A 20,234-nucleotide genomic window follows, 5' to 3' on the forward strand; every position below is an offset into this window, starting at 1 on the left:
GTAGCAACTGCGTCACCGAACAGGCCCTCGGAGGTAAGCGGCGCATCCATAAGGATATGTTTATCTTTATCCTTAATATCTGCAAGATTGAGCCACAGATGTCTCTCCGTGGCCACCATGGCTGCCATAGAACGGCCTACTGACTTGGCCATCTCCTTGGTGGCACGGAGAGCTAAATCTGCGGCTTTTCTCAACTCCTGAATTGTTTCAAAAGTAGCTTCCCCAGTCTCCTCAATCTCCCCCAGCAGATCAGCTTGGTATGCCTGCAGTATAGACATTGTGTGCAGACATGCCGCAGCCTGACCCGCTGCCGAATAAGCCTTGCCCACCAAACTTGATGTTTGTTTTAGTGGTTTGGTGGGCAACGTCGGGGATTTCAGGGACGATGCAGACTCGGGCGAGAGATAGCTCGCAAGCGTCTCCTCAACCCGAGGCATCGCCCCATAACCGTGTTGCTTCAGCCCCGTGATATTACTATACATTGTCATTTGTGGGCTGAAGATACGGTACTGCACGGGTCTATTCCACGACCTCGACACCTCGGTGTGGAGGTCGGGAAAGAACGGCAGTCCCCGATGCTGGGGTAGTGACCTATCTGGGAGGAAGCGTTCATCTAACTTGCTTTTTATTTTTGGAACGCTCTCCTCCGCGGGCCAGCTTATTTTCAGTTTTTCTACTGCCCGGGTCACTACCTCCATAAGCTCCTCATGGGCTGGAGATGAGGATGACGGTCCCTCATCACCACCCAGAAACGCTGGCCTTTCTCCGTCATTTTATATATATATATATGTCTATTATGTGTCTTATTTCACTTGTTTGGAAACTCTTGTCCTCAGACAAAGAGATCACTTTCTGGCGAGATGGTAGACAGACAACAGTAAATAAGACAGACAAGATACAAATAGCGCTTACTGAAGACAACAGAAGCTAGCGTTCTATGTTTCTGGGCATGCTTTATAGGTTCCGGTCCGCGACGTCGCCCGCCTCTGATGTCACGTTCTCTCATTGGTTGGATACAATAGTGCTTCACGAACACAAAAATGCAGAGGATTCCCATCACGTCACTGACGTAGCGTCGATAGTTCCCACGAAAGGGAACTAGCAACTAGACAAAGACTGCAGCATTATTAAAATAATGCAGTAAATGAATATGGTAAAAGTTTGCTGCTTATACTCGATACAGTATACAGATGTGCATTCCGTTTCTGACATAATCCACACACTTGAGTCTGTCAAGAACAGGACAAATGGAAGAGTAAAAGAATGTTCACTTTGACACGTCCAGTTTAAACTGACTATGTACAGAGATCCCAGCATCGGAAACCAGTGGATGGTTTATGTTAATGGCATCATGGATCGCATTGGAGCATAATATGTTTCTTCGGAGCATTTTATTTTGTAAACGAAGCACACTGTAAAGGAGAGATTGAAAAAGAAACTATTGTTGAAAGATGAAGCAAGGCATGGCAAGGCAAGGCAGTAATTAATTCAAAGTGCTTTACATAAAGAAGAAGAATAAAAATAAAACATAAGGAATAACAGTAAAAACAGAGAATTTTGCTATCTGGATTGCAGAGCTAGGAAGTCTTAGGGAGTTTGTTTTTGTTGTTGTTGTTGTCCGTCAGAGTGCATCTAAACCTCACACGACAGGACCGCTGTCTAGCAACCTGACAAACTGAGAAAACTGACTGACAAACAAAGTTTCAATCTCCCCTTTTGCCAAGACACCTTAAACTTCGCCACAGATCCCTAATCCCCCTTCCAGAGATATCTTATCTATGCAACGCAGTTCAAATTTCCTCTTTGGAAATTTCCCCTTTGGAAAGTGTCCTGACTGTAATCCAGAGATATCTTAACCATGCACCACAGCTCAAATTTCCTTCCTAATTCTCCCAGCTCTTTCAACCAGACATCAATATTTAAAATGCATTAAAAATCAGAAATAGAAATAAAAGATAATACGTATAATAAATAAAATGCAAACAGTTCAGACATCACATAGTGCTCAATCTGCAAATGCATATAAAAAGATGTGTTTTGAGTCTGGATTTGAATGTGGCTACTGTTGGAGCACACCTGATCTCTTCTGGATGCTGGCTCCAGCAGCGGCTGGCATAACAGCTAAAAGCAGACTCTCCTTGCTTTGAGTTAACCCTGGGTATTTCTAAGTGATCCTGATGATCTGACTGATCTGTTAGGTTTATATTCTATGAGCATATCTGCAATGGCAGCCATCTGTATTAGGTCTGAGAGCAGCTGTAGCACAAACCGTATAAATTATTTCATAATGCTTTGTCTGTAAACCCATATTTTTTGGATGTACAATAACAAGTGAGCATGATACTGTTTCTAATGCAATGACATAAGCCAATCATAATAGTGACCATTTACTGACAACCCTTAAAAGGGTTGACATGAAAATAATCTTTTTTTTTTTTCTTTTTTTTTTTGTATAAAAAAATCAAATATTATAAGTGAACCTCAAGAAAGATATGAAATAATAATAACAATAATTTAAAAAAAAAAAAATCAATGTCATGACCGGAGATAAATATCTGACCGGAGATGGCATGATCGACCAATCAGGATCTGGTAATCCAGAGATAAATACATAGTCAGCACATCTAAATGTCTAATATTTTACAAAATTTCCTGTTTAAAACTGAGCACAACATTATTAAATTACATTAAAATACTATCAGTTTAGTACTTTCATAGACTTGCATGCAAAATATATTTCAAAATATATTTTTTCTTACTTTTGTGTTTGCCTTGTATTATTATCAGTTAAATTGCTACTTCTGTTCTGTTAAACTTGTCCTCAAAACTTTTGGATATTATCGAATAGACACATTACTGCTCGTAATAAAGAACATCAGCCACACAGTTATAAAAATAGCTCCTTGTTGCTTACTGAGAGTAAAAACAAGAAATTGAATTAAATATAGGAATTATATCATCTGAAGAGTGAATGTCCAGTCTCTCTGGATGTGTGTAAATCTCTGTGCTGTTTTGTAGTCTGAATTCACAGCTGTTACAATGTACATTATTTCATCTGTTACATGTCACATAAAACACCAGATATGAAAGATGAATATTTTAAATACCTTACTTGGGATATCTTATTTACATTATTTTGAAAAAATGTGATATGTGAATTGCGTCCTCTTTGAGGTATGATGTACAAGCAAACATTTAGAGAAATACTGCCTTTAATTTAAAACAATATATTAAACAGCTGACCATTAACTTCTCATACTATCTGGATTATTGTTTTAAATTTAGCAGATGCTTTTGTCCAAACACAGTTCGAGGGACACATTTGCAAGTATGTGTGTTCTGTGTGAATCAGACTTATGAGAAAAATCAGTCAAAGGTCAATCAAACCTTTCAAATAAAAAAACAACACTAGAACTATGAATATTCAGTGTCATAAAAACGTCTCGGGTTACGGATGTAACCCTGGTTCCCTGAGTAAGGGAACGAGACACTGCGTGAAACGCATTGGGAACCTTCTGCGTGATATCGTCATTGAAGCACTCCTGTATCCAACCAATCGTGTAACGAGACGTCAGAGGCGGGTGACGTCACGGACCAGGAAACTATAAAGCATGCCCGGATGCAGAGAACGCTAGCTTCTGTGGAAAATCTGAAGCAAGCACTCGCAAGCATGCAGGGGTACGGCGAGAGACGCAGCGTCTCGTTCCCTTACTCAGGGAACCAGGGTTACATCCGTAACCCGAGACGTTCCCTTTCGTGGGAACTATCGACGCTGCGAGAAACGCATTGGGAACGCAATCCCAACTGTGCCGTACTTCAAATGCTTGTTATGTTAGCTCGACAGTACGGAGGACCCCGGAGTGGAGCCTACATCAAGGTTATAATATTTGATAAATGTGTGCTGGTTTGACCATCCAGCTGCATCACAAACGTCACTCATAGAGACGCCAGACATCAAAGCTCTTGATGCTGCCATACCCCTTGTGGAATGAGCGCGGACGTTAAAAGGAGAGGACTGTCCAACCGCTTTATATGCAAGTGAGATGGCCTCAACCACCCACTTGCTCATCCTCTGCTTGGACGCCGGTCCACCTTTATTAGGAGAACCGTAACAGACGAACAATTGCTCTGTTTTACGCCACAGGGCGGCTCTGTGGACATAAGCGTCCAAAGCCCTCACTGGGCAAAGCAGATTTAGTTTTTCCTGATCCGAGGATATAAAAGGAGGAGGATGAAAAGCTTGAAGCACAATGGGACCCGGGACATTGGTGGGGACCTTAGGCACATAGCCAGGTCTAGCATGAAGAAATGCTCTCACCATTCCAGGAGCGAACTCCAGATATGAGGGGGCCACTGAAAGGGCCTGAAGATCTCCAATTCTTTTTAGAGAAGTAATAGCAAGTAAAAATATCGTCTTTAAAGTCAGAAACTTTGCAGACACCTCCTCCAGTGGTTCAAAGGGAGCCTCAGCTAACCCACGTAGAACCACTGATAAGTCCCAGACCGGGGTCCTTGTGCGCACTGGAGGCCTCAGCCTCAGTGTACCACGGAGGAAGCGTGACACGAGGGGGTCTCGACCGACCGAGGAATCCCCCCCAACATGATAGGCTGATATAGCCGCAACATAAACCTTCAAGGTTGAATAGGATAAGCCCTCCGAGAATTTTTCTTGGAGAAAAGATAGCACAAAGCTGATAGGAGCACGGGCAGGGTCCGTTTCATGTTGTCTACACCAGGTAGAGAATAGATTCCACTTATAAGAGTAAAGCTTCCTCGTGGAGGGAGCCCTGGAGCTAAGTATGGTCTCAACAACCTCAGATGAGAGACCAGCCTCTATGAACCTGTCCCCCTCAGAGGCCAGGCCCATAGTTTCCATAGTTCTGGGCGGGGATGTATTATCGCACCGCCCGCCTGAGATAGAAGATCCCGTCTCAAGGGGAGCTCCATCGGAGCGCCGTCTATCATGGACACCAAGTCCGAGAACCATATGCCTCGGCCACGTCTGTACCATGGCATCCAGACCCAGGGGTGCTGGATGCGTGAGGGAGTACCAGAGCGGACACTGGGTTGACTCTCCCGAAGCAAACAGGTCTACTTGTGCTTGACCATAGTTTTTCCAAATGAGACCCACCACTTCTGGATGGAGTCTCCACTCCCCGGGCCTCGGCCCCTGCCTCGACAGGGCGTCTGCCCCCACATTCTGACTCCCGGGGATATAGGCTGCCTTCAACGAAAGCAGCATCCCCTGAGACCACAGGAGGATCCGACGGGCCAAGTAATTTAGTTGGCGAGACCGTAGACCCCCCTGATGGTTTATATAAGAGACCACTGACATATTGTCTGTGCGGACCAGCACATGATGGTCTCTCAGGTCTGGGAGAAAGTGTTTTAGTGCTAGAAGCACCGCCATCATCTCCAGCCGATTTATATGCCAGGAGAGTTGATGGTCCTCCCAAAGACCCTGAGCTGAGCGACCCCAGCCCGTGAGGGAAGCGTCTGTCGTAAGCATTGCGCGACGACCAGAGGCTCCCAACACGGGACCCTGGGACAGGAACCAGGGGTCTTTCCACACGGCTAGAGCACGAAGGCATCGCCGTGTGACTTTGATCATTCGAAAAGGGTTCCCCCTCGGGGAAAACCCCCTGGTCCTGAGCCACCACTGTAGGGGTCTCATATGCAGGAGGCCAAAAGGAATTATGTTGGACGCAGCTGCCATTAGACCCAACAGTTTCTGAAACTGTTTCACAGTGAGAGACTGGCCTAACTTCACCCCTTTTACGGCTGACAGAACAGAGCTCACACGGGCAGGAGTCAGACGTGCCCGCATTGTTGTGGATTCCCACATAACACCTAGATAATTGGTGGTCTGAGCCGGTATCAGCACACTCTTCTTGGCATTGAGCCTCAGCCCAAGCCTTTTCATGTGAGACAGAACAACATCTCGATGTTGAACTGCTTGTTGCTCTGAGCGAGCTAGAATCAACCAATCGTCGATGTAATTCAGTATGCGAATGCCCTGGAGTCTCAAAGGAGCCAGGGCTGCATCCACGCACTTCGTGAATGTGCGGGGTGATAATGATAGGCCAAACGGAAGAACCTTGTACTGGTAAGCTTCGCCCCCGAAAGCAAACCTGAGGAACTTCCAATGAGAAGGATGGATGGACACATGAAAGTATGCATCTTTCAAGTCTATCGTCACAAACCAGTCCTCGGACCTGATTTGGGGAATGATCTGTTTGAGTGTAAGCATCTTGAATTTCAGTTTTTGTACAGACTGATTTAACACCCGTAAATCTATGATAGGACGAAGTCCCCCATCCTTCTTTGGAACTATGAAGTAGCGGCTGTAAAAGCCTGACAGCTTGCTGGGAGGAGGAACCCTTTCTATAGCTCCTTTTTGCAAAAGTGTCATAACTTCCTGTTCCATAACCAGAGACTGCTCGGGGGTCACCACTGTGGGAAGGACCCCATTGAATCTGGGCGGGCGAGACCCGAACTGAATTCTGTACCCCTTTTCTATCATGAGCAGCACCCAATTTGATATATTCGGTAGAGTTTTCCATTCTTCCAGAAAATCTACTAAGGGAACCAGTCTCTCGAGACTGGCCTCTGGTGTTTTTTGAGCACTTGGCTCGGCGCTCTGAAACGGCGTGCCGGCAGAAGTCGGCCGAATCAAGTGCAGGCCAACCCTCCTCGGAGGATTGGTGGGGACCCGACGCACACTGGATGGTGAAGATAGCGTGGTCCCCGGAGGGCGCTGGATGGAAGCGGGTGCCAGGTGTTTCAACACCACGCTTCCTCCAGAAGGGGGCCGCCCTCCTGGGTCCTGACCCACAGATATCAGGACCGCTTTTTAGAAGCCTTCCGCGCCACAATGACAGCCCGCAGGTCGGTCTTGGGCTGAGAAGGCTTCTGTGCAGCCCGCCCCTGTCCCCAGAATCTACGTGGGGGAGCACGGGTGGCCACACTGATCTTTTGCTGCGCTCTGTGGTGCGCTGAGGAGCTCGTTGCGGGCTGAGACTGCTCCCGGGATTTTAGACCGGCGGGGGAGGAACCTCTGAAACGCCGCAGATTGTTTCTTGGTCTCCTGGAACCTCTCGACGACAGTTGTGACTGCGTCACCGAAGAGGCCCGCAGGAGACAGCGGCGCGTCCATAAGGGCAGACTTATCTCTGTCCCTTATGTCGGAGAGGTTCAGCCACAAGTGCCTCTCCGTGGCCACCAGGGCTGCCATAGAACGGCCCACTTCCTTAGCCGTCTCCTTGGTGGCACGGAGAGCCAGGTCTGTCGCCATGCGCAGTTCCTGGATGCACTCAAATGTGGCCTCCCCGCTGGTATCTATTTCCCCCAGCACTTCAGCTTGATAAGCTTGCAGCAGCGCCATGGTGTGAAGACACGCTGCTGCCTGCCCTGCTGCCGCATAAGCTTTGCCCACCAAGTTAGATGTAGTCTTAAGGGGCTTGGTGGGCAACGTCGGTGCTTTTAGGGACGACGCCGACTCGGGTGAGAGATAGCCCGCGAGCGTCTCTTCAACCCGGGGCATCGCCGCATAGCCACACTGTTTCAGCCCCACGATATTACTATAGACCGAGGTCTGGGGGCTGAACACTCTATGCTGAACCGGTCTGTTCCAAGATCTAGACACCTCAGTGTGTAGATCTGGAAAGAACGGCAAGCACCGACGTGGAGGTAATGACCGCGCGGGGAGAAAGCGCTCATCGAGTTTGCTTTTGGGTTTTACATCTCCCCGCTCTGCTTCTGGCCAGCTAATATTTAATTTGGCAACAGCTCTGGCCACTACCTCCATGAGCTCCTCATCTGCAGAGGAAGAGGATGGCGGTTCCTCATCCGCTGCTTCGACACTCATCACGTCAACATCCTCAGATGAAGACAGATGAAGTGCCGATGTCTCTCCCCAAAGGGGAAGAAACCGCTGGGCGTGCTTCCACCACGGCAGGAGAGACAGTGGGTCTGGCAGCTAAAGGGAGAGATAGGGCGAAGCCCGTCTCAACCCCCGCTGCCAGATCCATTTGTGAACCCCACGAATGGAGCCTTCGCTCTGCCTCGGCAGCAGCGGGACCCGATCCGCGGGGAACACCAACCGAGGCACCCTCCGCTTTATCAAAGAGTGCCCGGCGAGATCGCAGCACTCTGAGGGTGAGCCTCTCACAATGCACGCAGACAGCTCCCTCGAGAGCTGCCTGCGCGTGCTCAACCCCCAGGCAAATAACACACATATCGTGTGTATCCCCGTCAGGGATAAAGCGAGTACAGGGATGCACACACTTCCTGAATCGCTTGCTGCTTTCATCTGCCATTTCTTATATATTTGTGTCTTATGGGTGTGTATGTATGTATGTTTATACTGCAACTCTTGTCCTCAGACAAAGAGAGAGAGAGAGAGAATGACAAACAATAAGACGCACAACAGCGATCTTAAACACACACACTTGTTGCTGCAACTCTTGTCCTCAGACGAAGAGTGAGACCAGAGAAATATATATATATATATATGGACAGACAACAATAAATAAGACACACGGGATAACATAGAGTGCTTGCTGAAGATAACAGAAGCTAGCGTTCTCTGCATCCGGGCATGCTTTATAGTTTCCTGGTCCGTGACGTCACCCGCCTCTGACGTCTCGTTACACGATTGGTTGGATACAGGAGTGCTTCAATGACGATATCACGCAGAAGGTTCCCAATGCGTTTCACGCAGCGTCGATAGTTCCCACGAAAGGGAACAATCTTTATACATCTGAAACTGGTTAGCAGGTGGCAATCATCAATCAATCAAAGTACTTTAAACATCTGTGTTATGATAAGTTGTGAAGTGTTATGCAAATATATTTGTGTCAACCCTCAATGTGGAAAAGGGGACATTGTCATTGTTGGAGTGTTTTATTGGATAATCAAACAAACATCAGTTTACAACAACCATATAAACACCCAGACAGAAAGAAACAAAAACAAATTCAGTAATTGTTCTATATGGAAAAAGATTAATATGAAAGCTTGTGATACGTGATAAAATGTGATATAAGCTTGTGTATTTACAATAATTTGAAAGATATGAAATGTGAATTGCACTAAATTTGTGGCGGCATGATGTGCACAAGTAAAATCAGAAAGAAAGGTTTTTAAGATGTAAGACTTGATTTTCCTGCTAGACAAAAACTGAGATCAAGCGCCCTGCAATAAAGCAATAAAACTCACAGAACAGAATTCGACGGAAAATATATACGTCGCAAATATATTGACGCACTGACTTAAAAGATGTAGATTCTATCCTGTGTGGATGGACTTCAAAAAATTTTCATTTTTTGCCTTTTTGCCATTTATTATGATATTAAATATGTTGACAGGAATCAAAACTGGTGAGAGAAAGCAGATGGAATCCAGAAAATTTCACAAATTTGGACTTGAACCTAGGACTTTTTGTACGCAACTGGGACACGTCAGCACACTGTCCACAACGCCATTGGTAAGTGCAAGACCGAGCCAGTTTGATAAATATTAGATCCCCATATGATGAGATATGTTTCTGTATTGGCTTAAAAGATGCTGATTCTATTCTGTGGGTGGATGTTTTTTTTTTTTTTTTTTCTTTCTGTTTTTGCCTTTTATTGAGATAGGACAGTATGTAGACAGGAAGCAAAGTGTAAGAGGGAGAAGGTGGTGGGACCAGGAAAAGTCCATGAGCCGGGACTTGAACTTGCCCAAAGCATAAAATTGTTTATTTCACAGCTAGCGTTGGATTATCCCTTACATATCCGGGTAAAGCATTACAGCGCGTGCATAGTAATTTGACCAAACAGACCAGATGGGAATAAAAATTTAGACCCGTTTTATCACACATAACCATTTTATTACATTTTTGTATGTTTGTTTGTTTGTTTGTATGCTGTTTTTGAGGTTTGGTTGTGAAAATGTCAGCTATAAAATAATCTAAGCTAGTGTGCTCCAAAACAATGAGAAAATTTGCATTTAGAAGATGATATCACTCTGCACTTCAGCTTCTCATCAGATTTCCTGTCCAATCAAATGCTCTCTAGAATCTGAGGGTGTCCCGCCATCTACACTATAAATAGACGCTGAAGCTGTAATTGAAATCTGTCTCTTGTTCACACAGTTACTATTTTATATATGGTGAATGGCACATGTGCACTATATAGGGGATATGAAATGATTCAGACAGTGTAAAAAAGCTTTCCATTGGCGTGAACATAGCCTGCTCCGGTCCAGAGACATGATAGCACAGAGCGGATCTTATGCACGAGTCAGTGTGTCACCACAAAGCGTATCAGACCCATTTGAATTCTGCACAGAATGCTGTATTTTAAAGCGACATGGAGTAGGTTAGGAGGAGAAAGGCTTTAGACGGACTGACAAGTAGAGATAACACCGATGTGGACACTTTTCAAACTACACATTCTCAGCATGATTATGTTCACTGTTTTACTTTAGTTACAGTTTCATGTTAACTCTAAAGGAGGAATCTATTAGATCGTGCCTGTCATAAGCTGTGAAATGCTGCTTTTTCGAGCTCAACGGCTCTGATATAAACAAAACGCTATTGGCTGTTATAAAAAAGGGGGAGGAGCTGCTCGATATGTCACACCCTGTCCTCCTGTTTCAGCAGAACATACATCAACGCACTGAATAATGCTGCGTGTTTCAAGGTACTTCAGTTAGCCTTTAAAATGTGACAACAAAACGATACAAAAAAAAAGTAATTCATAACTGTCCCATCAAATATTAAAAGTTATCAAAAAGTAAAAGTTAGTAAAATATCACAAGGTTTTATGGAGAACAGATGCAAAAAAGTTTTCCATTCCGATGCAGATAAAGAACAGGCTGTACAAAACCAGCCAGCACAAAACAAATCACTGAAGGAGACCAAACTTCCTGAATATTGAGTTTTGTCAGACTGATAAATAATGCTGAAATAGTCATCGGCACATATATGATAACAATGTTCGCTGTTGTTATTAAAATGAGATAAAACGCTCTTCTCTTCATGTGGTTTTCCACTTCCCTCTCTCTTCCTCTCTCTCCTGGTCCTGACTGCTTCAGAGCTCTGAGAACAGCTACAAGACAAAACAACTGGATGGAGAGGAAAAGGAGGAACTGCATCGAGATTAACCATGTTTGTGCATCGATTGAAACAAAAAACAACATGGACCACAAACAGGAACCAAAAGTGATTATCCAGACCACGGTACAGCAGATCACTCTATATCTGAGAGGTTTGTACTTCAGAAAGGTTACAGGATGAACCACTGCCATGTAACGCTCAACACACATCAGACACTGAAACAGAGGACGACCAGTGACAGAGAGTCCCATTAAAAAGAAAAGCAGTGTAAAGACACTTGAAAACCAATTTGAAAGTACAGAGAGCAAACAGTTCAAAGAGTTTCCAATCTCGCAAATGGAGAGATTGAGGTTGAAGAACTCTGATGCAACTCCGCTTCCTGTTCCTGTAAGGATGAGCCATATAACATAGGAGTGTGTAGGAACACCAACCAGGAAATTGATGATGTACGCACAGATTTCCAGACTTTCCAGTAGCCCAATGGATTGAGTTGTGGAGTTTACAGATGCTTCGGGTGCGGTGAAGTTCACCGAGTTATTCATCTCTGTGTTTGTCTTTTAAGTTTAGCGACTCATAAAAACTTATTTTGTGATCTACGCAAAGAGAGTAGTAATCTGTAAACATTTAGTATATTCATATTATACAGTTCAGTCTGTAAATGTTCCCAATTTAAATCTGAATACAACAACATCATTAAATGACAAAGAATAAATTGTTTAACAAAGTAATATATACAGGCTACATTCATGTGCAAAATCTCATTTTCTATAATATTTAAGTGAATTTAATTTAAACTGTTATTTCTCTGAAACAAATCTCAGTCCTATTTTACCCAATAGATAAAGCATTAACACCATCCCAAATCTTTGGACATTATTGGATAAAGCGTTGACACTGTTGCGGGCGTAAATAAGAAGAATCAAAGAGAGAAGTTTGTCACCTGAAGAATGAATGTCCAGTCTCTCTGGATGTGAATAAATCTCTGTGCTGTGTTTTTAGTTCACACCTGCAACAAGAATATGTGCATGACTTCATCTGCTACACATTACATAAAACATCAGATGTGCAAATATTTAAAGTAAAAAATAAATAAATAAATAAATAAACAAAATCAAAGCTATATGTTACACAATTGTCAAGTGACCCTGAATTTGAAAACATAATTTTCATATTATACAAAATGTGAAATTGATTTATTGGAAAAACAAACTAATAGCAACCACTCATATTATTAATAGGACAATGAAGGTTTTTCACTCATGCTGTGACTTCTGCTACATTTTTACTTTTTTGAAATTTAGGCATTTTCATTTTAAGGCAACCCCTTAAACCATTCAAACCATTCAAAACCCTTGGACATTATTGGATAGACGCATTACTGCCCGTAATAAAGAACATCAGTCATGCGGTTAAAAAAAATAGCTCCATGTTGCTTTTTGAGAGTAAAAACAAGAAATTGAATCAAAAAGAGAAGTTTTGTCACCTGAAGAGTGAATGTCCAGTCTCTCTGGTTGTGTGTAAATCTCTGTGCTGTGTTTTGTAGACTGACTTCACAGCTGTTACAAGAATATATGTGCATGACTTCATCTGTTACATGTCACATAAAACACCCAATGGGAAAGATGCAGATTTTAAATTTACTTTGAAAACTAGGGAATCCTTATTTACTTTAATTTGAAAAAATGCGATGTGTGAATTACGCCCTCTTTGAGGTATGAAGTAGGCTGTGTTCCCTGGGAATCAAAGATTCACATGTTTTTGTTTTGTTTTGTTTTGTTTTGTTTTGTTTGTTTTATCTTCCCAAAAATTATTTGGACATCTGACACTGATCAACAGGTGCCACTGATTCAACACCTGATATGCAAAAAATTAGGGAGGAAATAAAAACGCCCCGGGTTACTTTACTGTAACCCTGTTCCCTGAAAAGGCGGGAACGAGAAGCTGCGCTTTATTCAGCGCTGTGGGAACGTCTTTAGTCGTGACCAGCTGTGAATATATGTGTAAAACAACGTCAATGAAATTGACCTATATTTATAGCCTTGCGAGACGTCATCGGAATGCGCCATGAGCGAGGCTATAATTAGATGTGCCACCCGTACATCAGCAGATATTTTGTCTGAAGAGCAGTCCAGGGACATCTCAGTGCGGCAATGAAGCGCAGCTTCTCGTTCCCGCCTTTTCAGGGAACAGGGTTACAGTAAAGTAACCCGGGGCGTTCCCTTTCAAAGGCTACACTCTAAGCTGCGCTTTATTCAGCGCTGTGGGAACGAGAATACCCACGCCGCCGCACTGTGTGTCCGGACCCCCTGGCTGTGAAGTGTGTCACAAAGCACAGAGAATCTCAGACACTAGCTTGTGATGTCGACTCAAGGACATGAGAGCCCGGAGTAACATGAACATCCAAACTATAAAACCTTATGAATGTGTGCGGAGAGGACCAACCTGCCGCATCACAAACATTTTGTAAGGGGGCGCCCCCCGCCAGAGCTCTAGAAGAGGCAACCCCCCTGGTGGAATGAGCCCTGATGCCCGTTGGCGAAGTGTGACCACGCGCCTCATAGGCAAGGGCAATAGCATCTCTCACCCAATGTGACATGGTCTGTTTCGTGGCAGCCGCACCCCTGTTATGGCCGCCATGACAAACAAACAGTTGCTCTGACTTACGCCACTGGCTGGTGCGGTGGACATAAGTCTGAAGAGCACGGACTGGACACAGTCTGTGAAGTCTCTCCTGCTCCGGCGTAGTGAACGGCGGAGGGCAGAAGGCTTCAAGAGTGACCGGAAGCAAGTTCGAGAAAGGAACCTTAGGCAGATAGTCAGGATGAGGATGCAAAATCGCTTTCACCATTCCTGGGGCAAAGTCTAAGCAGGATGGCACAATGGACAGAGCCTGCAAATCCCCAATTCTTTTCAGAGAAGTTATAGCCATAAGAAAAACCATTTTCAGAGTTAACAGCTTGTCAGAAACTGACTCTAACGGTTCAAAGGGGGTCTCGACCAGGGCCTCAAGGACTATAGCTAGGTCCCATGAGGGGATCCTGGTTCTAGAAGGGGGCTTAAGCCGCCTAGCTCCTCGAACGAAGCGAGAGAGCAGGACATGCTTGCCCAAAGGCACCCCGTCGATCAGAGCGTGGCAAGCCGAGAGAGCGGCCACATAAACCCTGAGAGTGGCGGGGCATGTACCTGTCGATAACTTTTCCTGCAGGAAGTCCAGAACTGTAGCAACTTGGCAGTTTACTGGATCTGCATTGTGTGCAATACACCATCTTTCAAAGACACCCCATTTGTTGGCATAACTTGCTCTAGTAGAGGGAGCTCTAGCATTCAAAATAGTCTCGATAACTTGAGGTGAAAGCCCTGTGTCCCTCAGTTGGTTCCCCTCAGGGGCCAAACATGAAGATTCCACATCTCCGGCCGGGGATGAAATATTGTCCCCTGCGCCTGAGACAGAAGGTCCCTCCTGCTCGGTATCGCCCAAGGCGAGCCGTCGAGAAGAGACATTATCTCCGAGAACCATATTCTGTTCGGCCAATGCGGTGCTATCAATAAGAGGCAAATCCCTTGTTGGCGAACTCTGGCTAGAACTCCCGGGAGCAGAGCAACTGGAGGAAAGGCATACAGGCGCATCGAAGGCCATGTATGCGCCATCGCATCCAGACCTAGGGGGGCTGGGTGACTCAGAGAGAAGTAAAGGGGACATTGCGCTGTCTGATGGGAGGCGAAGAGGTCCACCTCTGCCTCGTAGAACCTCAGCCATATCTGTTTCACTACGTCGGGGTGAAGTTTCCATTCCCCACTCGGTAGTTTCTGTCTGGACAGTAAATCTGCTCCCACATTCTGGTCCCCAGGAATATACACTGCCCTCAGTGACAGGAATTTGTCCTGGGCCCAGAGAAAGATCTGTCGCGCTATCCTGTTGAGATGGCGCGAACGCAGACCTCCCTGGCGATTTACATAAGAGACTGCTGTTGTGTTGTCCATCCGCACTAGGACATGACAGCCTCTCAGCTGCTGGAGGAAGTATTTCAGGGCCAGAAATACAGCCATCAATTCTAGGCAGTTGATGTGCCAGACGAGCTGATGGCCCTCCCATTCCCCTTGGGCTGGACGACCACTTAAGACCGCTCCCCAGCCCGTCAGGGAGGCGTCCGTCGTTAGCAACCTGCGACGACACGGCGCCCCTAGAGTGGGACCCAAGGTGAGGAACCGGGGTCTGAGCCACACAGACAGGGTACGAAGCCCGCGGCGCGTAACCCTTATTTGCCTCAGGGGTTTGGCCCTTGGATGAAACCCCCTGGCTTTGAGCCACAACTGAAACGGTCTCATATGCAGCAGGCCCATAGGAATTACCGAGGACGCTGATGCCATGAGACCTAACATTCTCTGAAATTGTAGAATAGTACAATCCTGGCCTAGCCTGACATTTTTCAGGGTGTGAAGAATGGTCTCGACTCGAGCGGGAGACAATTGTGCCCGCATCGTGGTCGAATCCCAGATGACCCCTAAATATGTTGTTCTCTGGGTTGGACAGAGAACGCTTTTCTTCTCGTTGAGTCTCAACCCCAGAGAAACTAGATGAGCTAAAACGACATCTCTGTGTTTTAATGCCATCTCTCGTGACTGCGCCAATATTAGCCAGTCGTCTATATAATTCAAAATGCGAATGCCCTGGAGTCGCAACGGAGCCAGTGCTGCATCCATGCATTTTGTGTATGTGCGGGGTGATAGGGCTAGGCCGAATGGAAGAACCCGATACTGGTAAGCTTCGCCCCCGAAAGCGAACCTCAGGAATCTCCTGTGTTGTGGCAATATTTCGATATGAAAATATGCGTCCTTGAGATCGATCGTGACGAACCAATCGCACTGTTGGATTTGCGACACGATCATCTTTACTGTTAACATTTTGAACTTGAGAGCTTTGACTGAACGGTTCAGGCCTCGAAGATCTAAAATTGGACGCAGCCCCCCGTCCTTTTTGGGAACTAGGAAGTATCGGCTGTAATAACCCGACTCTCTCTGTGAAGGGGAAACACGTTCTATGGCCCCTTTCTCCAGAAGAGTTTGCAGCTCTTGTGACAGTAACGTCGCTTGCCCCGGCTTCACGGTAGTGGAGACCACGCCGTTGAAACGCGGAGGACGACGGAAAAATTGGATTCTGTATCCGAATTCTACTGTCTTTAGAACCCACGCGGAAACCCCTGGCAGTAGTTTCCACGCTGCCAGGCTTTCTGAAATGGGCACTAATTTTGAGACTTCCTTTTGAGGGGATACTAGGTGTTCCGTGTCCTGATATGTTACAGGAGCTAACGGAACACCTAACATTTCGCTGGAAACCGCTGCCCCCCGAAGCACCAGAGGTGGCGGGGAAGGAGGGTTTTTGTGGAGATGTCGAGAAGGGGCGAGTTCTAGATATAATACGCGCCCCGTCCCGAGGGGGGCCATCCCCACAGGGCTGGGCGCAAGACCATCAGGATTTCTTCTTCTTTTGGAGAATAGTCCTGAGGTCTTGCCTGGGAGGTTGTGCAGGGCGGCGAGACGGTCCCCAGTCCTTACGAGGGGGAGCTCGGCTCGCCACACTCTGCTTCTGAACCTCTCTTTTAGAAGGACCGGGTTGGGGCTGGGTGGCTGACGGCCCCTCCCCCTGAGTGCGGCGAGGAAGGAACTTCACAAAAGCTTCTTCTGATTTTTTCACCTCCTGAAACCTGCTCACGACTGTGTTGACCGAGTCTCCGAACAGGCCAGAAGGTGATACTGGGGCATCAAGAAGGAATACTCGATCTTTATCTTTGATGCCCGTGAGGTTTAGCCACAGGTGCCTCTCCGTGCTAACCATAGCAGCCATAGAACGGCCGATGGCACGAGCCGTTTGCTTGGTGGCACGGAGAGACAGATCTGTGGCTCGACGAAGCTCAGTGAACGCTTCCTCTGTGATGGTAGTGCCGGCACTCAGATCCTTCAACAGGTCAGCTTGGTACGCCTGTAACACTGCCATAGTGTGCAGCGCAGCACCAGCCTGACCTGCAGCTTGGAAAGCTTTTCCCACAAGCGCTGAGGTGGTTCTACAGGGCTTTGTGGGGAGGGTAGGCTTTTTTAACGATGATGCTGACACAGGCGAGAGATAGCTCGCCAGCGTCTCTTCAACCTGTGGCATCATCGTATACCCCCGTGCTTCAGCACCCACGATAGTCGAATAAATCGACGTCGAGGGCACAAAAACACGGGAAGTATATGGCTTTTTCCATGACTTAGATAACTCGTCATGGAGGTCCTCAAAGAAGGGGAGAGACTGGCGTTGTGGCCCCTCCCCCTTGCCACCGGACAAAAACCTATCCTCAAGCTTAGATGGTTTGGGGGTCTCTTTTTCCTGTGGCCAGTCTAGCTGTAATCTAGCCACAGCTCGAGTTACTACCTCGAGTAATTCCTCAACGGCTTTATCATCACGTGAGGAACGCTCAGAGGCAGCAAACTCGAGAAGAGAATCATCGTCTCCCGCGTGAGCTGAAGAAGCACCGGAGTGCGCTTCAGGATCACGCGAGGAGACGCGCGGATCAGGTGACAAATCGGGCGAAAGGGCAGGACCCGTCTCCCGTTCGTCAGCGAGATCCATTTGCGAGCCCCACGATTGTAATGCGGGTGCTGATCCCTGGAAGAAAGAGAGACGAGCACGCAGCATCTTAACTGTGAACATTTCACAATGCTGGCACTCGCCGCCTTCCAACGCAAGGACAGCGTGCTCTTCCCCCAAACAAACAAAACAGTACGGATGTGTGTCCGTTTCGGCGATCGGACGCGAACACGGAGGAACACACCGTCTGCCTTGTTCACTCATACTTCTCTCAATATATTATGATATAATAAAATATATATATATAATATAAGGAATGTTCACTTTCACTTGGACTGCAGAGTGAAAGGAGGAACAGATGAGAGAAAGTTTTTCTGCGCTCTGCCTATCAAATCTAACTCCTGACAAGAGGGAAAGAGAGAAATGATAGATGCTTATGACAAAGTTCACACACAACTTCACAGAGTGGCCTCTGAAGACAAAAGACCTGCTGATGTACGGGTGGCACATCTAATTATAGCCTCGCTCATGGCGCATTCCGATGACGTCTCGCAAGGCTATAAATATAGGTCAATTTCATTGACGTTGTTTTACACATATATTCACAGCTGGTCACGACTAAAGACGTTCCCACAGCGCTGAATAAAGCGCAGCTTAGAGTGTAGCCTTTGAAAGGGAACTTGTGTTATGGTATGATGTCAAGTTTAATGCAATCATTTTCTGTGGCAACCCTAAATATATGGAAAAGATGACACTAAATTATTGTTACAGTGTTTACTTAATGTTTAAAGTATGAGGTAAATGATGATAATTCATTTTGCTGCTTTATAAGCTTATGTAAATGTGTGGTGTCGAAAGAACGCTAAAGGAAGATCTACAGATCAGATCGATTTTAAATTGTAATAAAACAAAACGAAACAAAAAGTCATTCAAAACGATCTGTCCTTTAATAATAGTTATCAAAAAGTAAACGTTAGTAAAATATCACAAGGTTTTATGGTGAGTAGAAGCACAAAAGTTTTCCATTCCGATGCAGATAAAGAACAGGTTGCACAAAACCAGCCAGCACAAAACAAATCACTGAAGGAGACCAAACTTCCTGAATAATGAGTTTTGCCAGATTGCTAAATAATGCTGAAATAGTCATCGGCACATATATGATAACCATGCTCACAGTAGTTATTAGAATGAGATAAAAAGCTCTTCTCTTCATGTGGTTTTCCTCCTCTCGCTCTCTTCCTCTCTCTCCTGGTCCTGACTGCTTCAGAGCTCTGAGAACAGCCACACAGCAGAACAACTGAATGGAGAGGAAGAGGAAGAACTGCAGCAAGAAGAACCATGCGTGTACAGTTATGGTAGATAACAAAAATATGATCAGGCAGCCCAAACAGGATCCAAGAGTGATTATCCAGGCCACAGTGCAGCAGATCACTCTATATCTGAGAGGTTTGTACTTCAGAAAGGTTACAGGATGAACCACTGCCATGTAACGCTCAACACACATCAGACACTGAAACAGAGGACGACCAGTGACAGAGAGTCCTATTAAAAGCAATTTTAGGATCAAGTGACTTGAAAACCAAATTGAAAGTACAAATAAAAAGCAGTTCAAAGAGTTTGCAATCTCACAAAAAGAGAGATTGAGGATGAAGAGCTCTGATGCAACTCCACTTCCTGTTCCTGTGATGATGAGCCATATAACATAGGAGTGTGTAGGAAGACCAAACAGGAAATTTATGCTGTACACACAGATTTCCAGACTTTCCAGTAGCCCAAAGGATTGAGTTGTGGAGTTTATAGATGATTCGGGTGCGGTGAAGTTCGCTGAGCTAATCATCTCTGGGTTTGTGTTTTAAGTTTAGCAGCTCATAAAAAATAATTTGGTGATCTACACAAAGAGAGCTGTAATTGAACCAGATCTGTAAAAAAAAACAAAAAACAAAAAAAACATTTCAGTATATCCAAAGTACAGTATACAGTTCAGTCCATAAATGCTCCCATTTTAAATCTGAATAGAGCAACATCATTAACTTATGAAGAATAGATGGTTTAGCAAAGTGATATTTGTAGGCTACATTCATCTGTAAAATCTAATTTTCTATAATATTTCTCTAGAATTAATTTAATTTAAACTTTTAGTTCTCTTCAATGAAACAAATATCAGTCCCATTTCACTCAGTAGCATTGCATTATTAGATAAACACAGTGACACTCTTGCTTATTAAGGGTATAAACAACAAGAATCAAAGAGAGGAGTGTATCACCTGAAGAGTGAATGTCCAGTCTCTCTGGTTGTGTAAAAATCTCTGTGCTGTGTTTTACAGACTGACTTCACTGCTGTTACAAGAATATATGTGCATGACTTCATCTGATACACGTCAAATAAAACATCAGATATGCAAATATTTGAAGCTGAAAAAAGGTAAATATATATTTATATATAATTTTCATGTAAAACACAATGGTGAGTCAGTGTTCCCAAACAATCTTTATATATCTGCACATGTATTCACTGAGCACCAAATATTTAAAAAATAATGAGATGGAAAATTGAGGCTTGGTAATTAA

The 20,234-nt window shown here is 45.2% G+C and overlaps 2 protein-coding genes across 2 annotated transcripts; both read right to left on the reverse strand.

Moving 5' to 3' along the window:
* Positions 1 to 10,806: 10,806 nt before the first annotated feature.
* LOC137012229 (chemokine XC receptor 1-like) lies at positions 10,807 to 11,643 on the reverse strand. The gene has a single exon (XM_067375364.1). The coding sequence runs from the start codon at positions 11,641 to 11,643 to the stop codon at positions 10,807 to 10,809; it is 837 nt and encodes a 278-aa protein (XP_067231465.1).
* Positions 11,644 to 18,660: 7,017 nt separating this feature from the next.
* Positions 18,661 to 19,503, reverse strand: LOC137012230 (hydroxycarboxylic acid receptor 2-like). The gene has a single exon (XM_067375365.1). It carries the CDS (start codon positions 19,501 to 19,503, stop codon positions 18,661 to 18,663), a length of 843 nt encoding a protein of 280 aa, XP_067231466.1.
* Positions 19,504 to 20,234: the final 731 nt, after the last annotated feature.

Source organism: Chanodichthys erythropterus, chromosome 22, assembly GCF_024489055.1.
Source record: "Chanodichthys erythropterus isolate Z2021 chromosome 22, ASM2448905v1, whole genome shotgun sequence".
NCBI classification, from domain to species: Eukaryota; Metazoa; Chordata; class Actinopteri; order Cypriniformes; family Xenocyprididae; genus Chanodichthys; species Chanodichthys erythropterus.

Coding starts and splice junctions, on each gene's coding strand:
- LOC137012229 (XM_067375364.1), bottom strand. CDS start 11,643: ATGAATAACTCGGTGAACTTCACCGCACCCGAAGCATCTGTAAACTCC.
- LOC137012230 (XM_067375365.1), bottom strand. CDS start 19,503: ATGATTAGCTCAGCGAACTTCACCGCACCCGAATCATCTATAAACTCC.